The 10,107-nt window shown below is 49.3% G+C and overlaps 1 protein-coding gene across 1 annotated transcript; it reads right to left on the reverse strand.

Moving 5' to 3' along the window:
- Positions 1-5,946: 5,946 nt before the first annotated feature.
- Positions 5,947-6,191, reverse strand: DL89DRAFT_297038 (uncharacterized protein; the record flags this gene model as incomplete). The annotated part of the gene is made up of 2 exons (XM_040890736.1): positions 5,947-6,078; positions 6,135-6,191. The coding sequence occupies 2 exons, from the start codon at positions 6,189-6,191 to the stop codon at positions 5,947-5,949; spliced, it is 189 nt and encodes a 62-aa protein (XP_040739340.1).
- Positions 6,192-10,107: the final 3,916 nt, after the last annotated feature.

The raw sequence follows: 10,107 nt of genomic DNA on the forward strand, positions 1-10,107 counted from the left end.
GCGTAACACCCCATCCGCATTGACTATTTCGCTTCCATGGGTCGCAGCCACATTTCGACCGGAGGATCGAGAGCCCCATCCACGCAGAGGTTGTATGGGACGTAGTCTGCGTTGATGGGCTGTGAAGTCTACAGGTAGATAGGGATCTGCTGAAAGTGCCAAAGAAAGAAAGACACGGCCTATGTGAAATACGAAATGCTCATTTATACATAGCGGCATGCTGTTTCTGATTTCTGGACGAGCGTGAGATGCTTACTGATTCGCAATTGACATATTCGTCGCAGAGCAGCACTGTCCTTTGGTAGCATCAATGCTATAGCTGGTTTACTAGAGCACAAAAGATAACCCCTTTGACGTGGGAAAGACGTTAGTTCTACATAGATTCGCATATAGTATATATCTAATTCAGGAAAATAGTCTCCATTATACAACACTTGAACCTATGTGTATTAGGAGGTTTCTAATTTTATTGTTGCTTAATTTGCTTAAAATTTCACCGCGATCCAAGAGCCACGTTTGTTTCCAAAGATCACCACGTTTCAGTTATTTGCCATGGGTTTCAGTGGATGACTGGTGGAATGATCGGTTCAGAATAAAAACGCTGGTATCCCAGAGGTTTGCCTAAATACACAATTGGCGACATAGCACCTGAAGAACACAAATGATGGACTGTCGATTCGTTATTGAGTCTTTAGGAAGAAATATACTGATGATGAAAAGTAAGGAATACTCCAAAAGCCTAGTTGCTGTCGATGCTCAAACGAGTAGCAAGCTCAGCGAAGTGCTTGACTCTCATGAGGTCTGAGCGCGATATGACAATATCATTACAGGAAAATGAGCGAAAAGTGCGGACTGTTGGGCACCGTAACGCTAGACTGATTGTCAGCCGTGCAGACTGTACATATCCTTCACACTCGCTGGGAAAGATGGTAATACTTTGTAGAGTCTTAGAGATGGGAGAACCAGGTAGAGCTGCACTGCTAGCACTGGTCATAGCCCGGCAAATATGGCCAATGAGATTGACGGCGTCGTTTTTTGCCAGATCCATATGTCGATAATAATTGACCACATCTGGCAAATCCGTCGTATCCCACCAAGCATCAATCCGGATACATGTTACCAAAAGCTCGCGAAGGAATGGTAGTGAGCCAATCAAGTGATAGATCTCTTCAGGAGTGCACCACATAAAGCGGAAGTCCAGAACACGGAGGGTTGGGGCAAACCTGTCGATGTGTGGCTGAAGAACGGCGTAGTCAAAATAAAAACCATTGCTGACCTCGATCACTGGTGTCCGGTGAAAAGCACAGAGTATGACCGAAATATGATCTTCAGTAATTGTGCTGGGGCTAGAATCTGGAGTCCTTAGTCTCAAAAACTCCAGTGCCCTAAACTGTCCCTTGTCCAGTAAATTGGCCCGGATGAGTGTCTCGATAGTACTGTTCCATACATGCAAATCCAAGAATATAAGCGAATCTTCTGATCCACGGAGAATGGAGTCGTCCAAAAATGAATTCCGCCCATGGATAACCAAAGTTTTAAGTGCCGGGAATGGCACGCCCGCAGATGAAGAGCGTGCTGCCACATTCCTGGAATTGTCCATAGTACATAAACGAAGATCATAGAGTTTGGGATACACAACCACTGAACCGTCGCTGTCAGCCACGATGCGTCTGATCAGAACAGCCTCACTCAGCCTTAGGCGTAGTTGTTGTAGAGACTGCGAGTTTTGACGGATAAGTGCAAAAGTATTTTCCATTTTACCACATGCAGAGGCGACGAAGCTCTGCAAGGGAGTGGTATCTACAGGGAATGGAAGTACATAGGACAGACAATTCCCGCCAGCAGTAATGGCAGCTCTTCCAGCGAACAGACGTTTTAAGAGATCGACTATATAAGAAGGAATAATATAGCGCGAGAGATCCCAGCTGTACTTCACTACAATGTGCGAAATGGATGGAAATATGCGGAATAGTTCATCACCGAATTGGCGTGAATGTAGTTTAGCTGATTGGGGGTTTACCCTGCTAGACGTTCCGTTAAAGATGAAAGTGAGACTTCTAATGCTTGGCAGCGTGAGGTCGCTTGGTACATGCTGCCTTAACAGGGCTGCTTCTGGATTCTGGAATATGTTGTTCGTTTGAAGTTTAATCGTGATTCCCTTAATCAGGTCACAAGCACCAAGTTTATGAGCCCAGTTAAGTGACGGCTGGGTATTGGTGCCTACATAAACACAGCGGAATATATGGCCGAGGGAGGTTTGTCTCCATGACTGGCAAACATGAGACACTGGCATTAGGATCGCATATGCTGGTTTCAGACCATGCTGACCAACACGTATGGATTTTCTGGGCTTAAGGTAATAAATAATACGGTCCAAAATAATAATAGGAGGGCGTTGTGCAATAGACTCCATTGCAGGAAAATGAAGGAATGAGAGCTGAAACGAAAAAGTGGGAGCTTGAATAAACCAATATGCTTGAGGTGAGACACAGGAGATATTGGAAGAAAGGCGACTAGAGCAGAAGAAAAGTGTTGTCGGGAGGAGGAGCCGAGGCATTTCGCTGAATCCAGTGGGCTTATAAACACACTCGTTGGTGGCATTAGGAACAGGCGCATTCCTAAGTTGTCATCTTCGACAGCAGCTCTAGCATGCTGCTTTTGCCAGTTCCTGGCCTGGCTGCGTATGGTTTAGTATCTGGCCATCTTTGAGAGCGTGAGTGTGAGAGTGAGTGAGAAAGCCTCTTGTTTCAAATCCACATGGTGAGCTGCGTACCCCCTGTTGGGGCACAGTCATGGCAAACAATGGCCATCATACCTTTTTACCAGAGCCAGATATATTGCTAAAACGACCTACATTCCAAATTTGTAAACATTTTGCTGCAACATATACTGCCGCGCGATGTGCTGCCATTGTTCAAGGCAGCTCCTAAATATATTTTTAGGTTTTCCTCATCGGCGCAGATTCTTGTCATGAGCCGCCTACAGTGGAACTTTGGCCCCGCGAGAGTGAGGAGAAACAGGGAGAAGAAAAACCACTCCTGACTCATAAAAGCAGGCCAGATTTCGCCCTCTCCAAAACTCCTTCTCCTCCTTGTCCTGCAAATAAAATCTCACTACATGTAATACTCCCTCTGTTCGCATATTTGCACACCCTCTCTTTCGTGGTATTCACCTGTTGCATCAGCCGTGCAAACTCACCAACTATTCTTCTCACAATACTGCTGCACCACCACTCGCTGCCCCGTACCACTCTCTGAACAGGCAAGTGCTCGATCACAACTGTTTGCTTCGTATTCTGCGCTAACCATTTTTATTGTCGTTTTCTGAAAACGCACGCTTGTCAATATAATGGAGCTTTGTTTATTGCTTTTGCTCCACTTGTAATTCGCAACACCGCTACACATTTGCACATCATGCTTTGGACCTGCCCTTGCAGGTTTCTGGTTGCTGTTCGATCTCTCCTCTCTCTTGCCTTTGTCTTCACTCTGACTCGCAAGTCTGTTCTAGTCGATGTGGGGTGTTTGAATCGATCCGGCTTTCCATGCTCGTACACTCACCCACGAAAGTATTGTCCCGTGCTGTCCGGTGCTGGGTAATGGGGGATCGTCACCTGGTGGTGTCACGGGAAGGTGGTGATAGTTGGGATTCCATCAGGCCCGGTTTAAGGGGTGCTGTGAGGCCCACGTGGCAATGGCCGTAGTGCAGGAGTTGTATGGGTTTGGTAGGTCTGGTAAGTCATTCATTTTCGCTCAGCTGAACTTTCTAGCGGGCCAGTACTGCATTTGGAGTATTGAAGGCGAACCAGGGACTGAGAGGCAGTGGCGACTAGAGATCTGCAAGCGCTGGTGCAAAATATGCTGTACAATTGTTAGCGACAATGTTGCTACTCCTTCGACCCAAGACATACATAGATATATCAAGAGCCTATTCAAGACAGCAGACGGTTTCTGGCAGCGCTACCCTGCGTATAGACTAGAGGAATAGCAAGGTTCAGCACGTCAGTAGTTGCAAGTGTAGTTTTCGAATAATCTGTAATCGGATATATTGCATAGTTTTCAATGGATATCGCGAGACACAGATAATAAGTATGCCATGTACACTTCAAACACGTGGTGAGCTGCATAGAAGTGTTTCATAAAACTACATGATAGCCTAAGATGTCCAGCACTTGACAATGGAGGATGCCCCTTATACACCAGGTTTGGGTCTGAACTAGTTCTCTATTTGACAAAGTGATTCCTTTTCCGCATGGCGCCTACAGAATTCAGTGTGCGTAGACATTGCCTAGCTGCAAAATCACATGGGAGGGTAGTAAGTGAAACCATTCAAGGTGCCGAGAAATTACATGGCCGCTTTTTGATAGCCATTCACCGCGATGCGAGACACTGCCACAATCAACGCTGCCGGCATTAGAATATAGCATAGAGAGACACAGTGGATTCGGGCTGTCGTATTGACAACAGTTGATATCGCTGTACAAGTGTTTCGATACTGCCTTATTTGAATCAGCAGTGCCAGATTTGGCAATTTTCAGGTCGGATAAGCACATTCGTTACATTGGCTCCTTCTCCAGTTGGTATGGGCAAACAGCAACACAGAAGGGCTGAGTATCAGCATCTTGCGTGGCTGAAAGAGGTAAAGTCTAACGGAGCTATCTATATCTATTCAATCCCAGGAATGATAACGATATGTAATCAAGGTAGCTGAAGTTAATGCAAAGGACAAACCGATATCGTACTAATAGTTAAGGCAAATAGGTATACTTTAAAGGTTCCCATCAACCATAGTAAAGTAATATCGTTTCTAGATATCCTGATCAGGGAAGAACACTTTGCGCGTGTTCTCAAACACCTGGTCAGCAAGATCCTGCTCGCTAATGCCATGCAGCGATGCAAGAACCTGGAGAACCTGGCGTATCATGCACGGCTCATTGCGGCTTTTGACCATGCACTCGGGAGTCCACCGCTCCTTCTTCTTCGCCTCAGGTGCCTTCCAACCGTCAGAGCTCTCAGGCTTCAGCAATTTGTGACTCGCATGGGTCGGTCTAATTTCACAATACGGGCAGTCAGTTTCGATCATCAGCCGGTCTACTGGAATCTGCTTGGCGACTTCCAGGTTCTCCTCGGTCTTGAACGAGCAGCCATTGAGGCCAATGTACAAGCCCATTTCAAGCAGCTCTTTGGCTTCGTCGATTGGGCCAGTATACGAGTGGACAACACCTGTCGAGAACCTGTGCCGGTTCTCCTTAATCATCTTGGCAAAGTCGCCTCCCGTATTGCGGTTGTGCAGAAACATAGGCAGCTTGGTAGCTTCAGCCAGCGCAAATTGACGTGCAAAATACTTGTGCTGTGGTTCCTTGTCCGAGAAATGCAGGCGGTCATAGTCTAGCCCACATTCACCGATAGCCACCACCTTATCGCGGTTCTTCTCAGCAAGGTCTTGCAGCTCTGCAAAATACGCATCGGCTCCTGCGCTATGCTTGTCGACCTCGCTGGTCCGTGTTGGGTGACATCCAACGGTTGCATAGAGACCAGGGAACTCGCGCGCCAGTGCAATCGCTTCTTTGCTCTCGTGGAGGTTTCCACCTGTAACCATCATGGCGACAACTCCAGCTGTCCTTGCCCGGTCCAATATCTGCTGCATGTCGTCCGGATGCGACTGTTTGCCCCGGTAGAGCCCGCGGAACACGGGGTCTGCGAGGTTGGCTCCAATGTCGATCAGTTTCATGCCTTGCCTGGTTAGTTGCGTGCGCAAGTGGTTCATAAAGTGAAGGAGTGCAAAAATTATTTCCAAAACGACCTTGCAAGCCATGTTTGACACCCAGGCCGCTCGGGTCTCTGATTTTCTTGCAATCTACAGCGGTTATGGATGAATTCAAACCCCGCCGATTGTCATGTGCTTGGTCTACACCGTATATTTAAAATGGCTAATATTATGTAAAGCTGCTTAGAGTTTGCATGTCGGGAACATCGCCTTGGCCGTCGAATTGCCCACCATTCCGAGCGCCCTCTCGATGTGCCCCTTGGTTGGGTTAGGGATCAAATCGTCAAAGTATCCAACAATCATATGGTAAATAGCCTTGTCGTCTTTGCTGAGCGTGGGATATATCTTATCAAGCTTGGTGCGCAAGTTACGCTGCTGATCTGGCCACTGACCAAGTACACATTCAAACTGAGCATCGTAATTGCCATGCGCAATTGCTCACTTGCATGAACAAGCAGGGCAAATATGGGGAGGAGGATGAGAGTCAATTTCAGCATATTCTAGAGATATTGGGTGTTTTCACATCAGCATGGGGACAGGATGCAATGGAAATAGACGGGTAAATATTGTTACATGATGCCAGTGTCGGTGCGGCCAGCTACTAGAGACATAGTACTGCTACAAGCGGGTATAGGTGTCACCCACATGCAGGTTAAAAATAGATCCCAGCCTCTTGTTTTTCAGCCTGGCCAGGTAGAATGTAATGCTGCCAGAGTACCGCCCTACTGCAGGCGTCGCTTGGCAAAGTGACAGCACTTGGCAAATACAGCACTAGGGATTTTGATGGTTTATATATTTGATATTAGTGTTGGCAAGCAGGTGGTGTGCTTAGTTCTCCAGAGCCTTAGCCAGATCAGCCAGGGCCTCCAGCTTCTTGTACTTGGAGTCAGCGACGGCGGCCTCCGAGCCCACCGAGCTGAAATCAGACGACCACTGGACAAAGGTCGAGTCATCGGCCGACACGCGGAACACACGGATGGTGTGCTGGGCAGAGAGCACGGGGACGGCGGGCTCCGAGTCGACGATCTCGTAGGTCAGGGTGTTGTGCAGCTCGGAGAACTCAACCAGACGGTAGTCCTGGACGGTGCCGTCGGTGAAAGTCACCTTGCGGGTGCTGCCGACCTCGGTAGCAGAGGCGGTCTGCTCGACGGTCTTGACCAGCGACCAGAACTTGAAATCCTGGGCACGCAGAGCGGACCACACCTTCTGGACGGGAGCGTTGATGACACGGGACTCGGTGTTCTGGACGACATGGCGACAAAAGAAAAAGTACGGTGGAAAAGGTTTTGGTTATCGGAGACGATGGAGAGGGGAAAAAGATGTTTGTTTGCGCCGATTTTTTGGCTGAAGTTCAATACGAAAAGTTGAAAATTTTTGTTAAGGAAAACAAGGGTTGGGGGAGGCAGGCTTGGAGAAAAATTTTCCTTTGCTCTCAACGCATCGTCGACTATGCTAACGTCTGCCTCGATATGCAAGAAATTCGTTTGGGCCGAGTGGGTGAATAGGGATTGTGTATTGTGAACACGGCGCTTTGATGGCATCAGGAAAGTCTCATTTTGCAGCTCGCTAAAAAGGACATTCAATATCCAAATGCTTAGTCACAAAGTCTGCATTGGTAATCTCTAGTCTTGCATGCCGTTTAATAAAGCTGTATGTGGGAAACGGTCAGCGGCGGGCTGCTATAAATGCGCCTGCCCTTGGTTCTCGACACCAGCTCTGGTTTTGCACATTTTCCCGACATTTTCCTGACGTCTGCTTTCATTGTCATGCATTTTTCACTCATACTTGCTACAGCTGCATTTGCATGCCTCCATTTCACATACGGTGCCGCTGTCCCTGCTCGCCCCATCCGTATGACACCGCTGGGCGGGGAAACTATAGGCACCACCAACCCAGCGGCCATGCAGAAGCTCACAAGTGCCAGATTCATTGCCGGCCTGTTCTGGGTGACCACATCCGGAGTAGCGTACCGCCGGTGCTCGGCAACAATAATCACAGACAGCGTGCTGGTGACCAGTGCAGTCTGTGTCGATAGTGCAGATGTTGCAGCCAGGCACGGTGCTGGCAGCTGGCTGGTCACTGCAGGCAGCATTGACCGATACATGCAGAACATTAGCGGCAATCTGACGGGCAATCGGCTTAGCCATATCGATATCAACGATGATACAAATATGGCAGTCATCAAGCTGCAGATGCCGCTGGCAGTCGATGGCAATAACATCAAGACCATCTCCGTGTCATCCAAAGTGCCAATCCCAGATGGTACCTCGTTGACGCTTTTCAACACCACCGACACGACTGATGGACCAATGCTGATTGTTACGCAAGGCAGAGGCGATGCGTGCAGGCTAGCCGTTGCTGACTACGCAAGCCGGCACCTGATGTGCACACAGCCTGTCCAAAACCAGTACGTGTACGCCGATGCTCTGGGCGGTGACCCCATCATCGGCTATGCTTTGAGCAACGCAAAAGGCGAACCGCCAAAGGTGACGCTGGCCGGGATCTCTGGGATGTACTACACCAGCAAGCAGGCAACGCTCTCGGGCACGGAGAACGACAAGGCTGCGTTCCGCTTTCATAGCATCATCGGATACCATATTGACCACATCGTGCAGGTCGCCGGTGTGGATGCGCGCTCCATCGTCAATGATAGCGAACTAGTCTTACTATGACAAAAACACTTGCATTTTTTGTTTAGAACTCTGTCTTGTGTGTCTGCATGTGCTGCTCGATCGAATTCCACAGACCGACTACGGTCGCACGGTCCGTATGGCGCTTGGACCGCTCAATGTTGAGCATGTTGATGCCCCATGTACGCGTCGAGTCCTTTGGCCGCTCGTCCTGGTACTTTGGATAGAACCCAAGGCAGTTCTTGAAGACCTCTTCTGGCGACTTCCACGTCCAATTCTTGAACTGCCAGGCAGCGCCCTGGGTGAATACGCAGACGATCGCTGCCCCAGTCATTGTCGGTAAAGTCCTGCACCGAATCAATTACCCTGAAGCGCATCTGCGAGCCATCAGCCAAAGTGTGCTCGATGTGCACTTCGCGCGGCTTGGGCCCGCCCTTCTCCATGACTTCGCGGCTTTCGACAAACTTGTGATCCTGCAGCAGATCCTTGATGTTGTACATGTTGAACATGGCTGTGGTGGCTGCGGGAACGACAATGATCGGGTCACGGCGCTTGCGACTGGCGCCGTGCTTGCGCGTTCCAGCGCTGTGTGATTTGCTGCCGGTACCGTTGGCGCCCAGCTGCTTCGACGGAAACACCTCCTTGATCAGGTCTGGCACGCGCGCAAAGCTCTTGTTGCTGCTTAGCGCCGACGACGTGGTGACGATAAGCCGCTCGCGCCTTATAATATCCCTCGCCAGATCGTTAGCTGCCGTACCACTGCCTGTATCGTCGCTGCCCGCAGCAGTCTTGGGCCGTTTGCGCCTGCCATCGCCAGTGCTGGAGTCCTCTGCTGCGTGCTTGCTGCCTGCATGCGCTGTGCTCTCTGCAGCCTGTGCCGTCTCCGATGTCTTTTCCGGTCAAGTAGTTTAGCAGATTGATACGGTCGCTAAATGACACTGTTTGCAGGCCCACCGAGTTCGCTGTTTTCATGTACTCATAAAAGCTCTGCTCGCGGTGGTCCAGAAAGTGCAGGAGCGCCGAGAGAGTGTATTGATCTGATTCGTTGTTGCCGCGGGCGTAGCTGGTCGGCGTGTCGCGTGGAAATGACGCGTCTTCGCCGAACCTGACGGTCTCGGCTTGTAGCAGCTCTTTGGTTGGATTGCCATCTTTGTCGAGGAATTCAACGCTCTTGTGCTGAATTGTGTAGTCGCGCAGCAGTTTGAGCGGGTCGGCGGTGGCGGCAGCTGACATAATTGAACACGCGAAAATATAGACTAGAGGGTATGGTGACGAGGAATGAAAAAAAAAAAAAAGGTGCGTGTTTATTGCATTTGCGTGGAATTGAATGGCCTATTCTATCGAGAGGGAATCACTGGATTGGCTCAACAGATCAACTCTGCTGAGGATGGAAAAATTAACACAGATCGGTGCGGCCAGAAAAAATGGTAGCGAGAAAAAAAAAAAAGTTTGAGCCCTGGCCTGGCTGCATGCGCTTTTATTTCATTTTACACTACTTTCTAAAGTCAACCAAAAAAATACTGCAATTGCCTCAACTGAACAATGGCAGTTATCAAAGACCAACCCGCACGCGGCGTGAACATGGTCGAGCATGGGATCGAGAAGCTGACCATTGCTGCACACGGCGCAACTGCTGATGGCGATGATACAGCGATGGACACAGACGAGCATCCCAGCGAGGCTGCTGACGCCAGAAAGCCCACCATTGACTCGT

This window comes from Linderina pennispora (genome assembly GCF_002104995.1).
Source record: "Linderina pennispora strain ATCC 12442 chromosome Unknown DL89scaffold_71, whole genome shotgun sequence".
In the NCBI taxonomy this organism is placed as follows: domain Eukaryota; kingdom Fungi; phylum Kickxellomycota; class Kickxellomycetes; order Kickxellales; family Kickxellaceae; genus Linderina; species Linderina pennispora.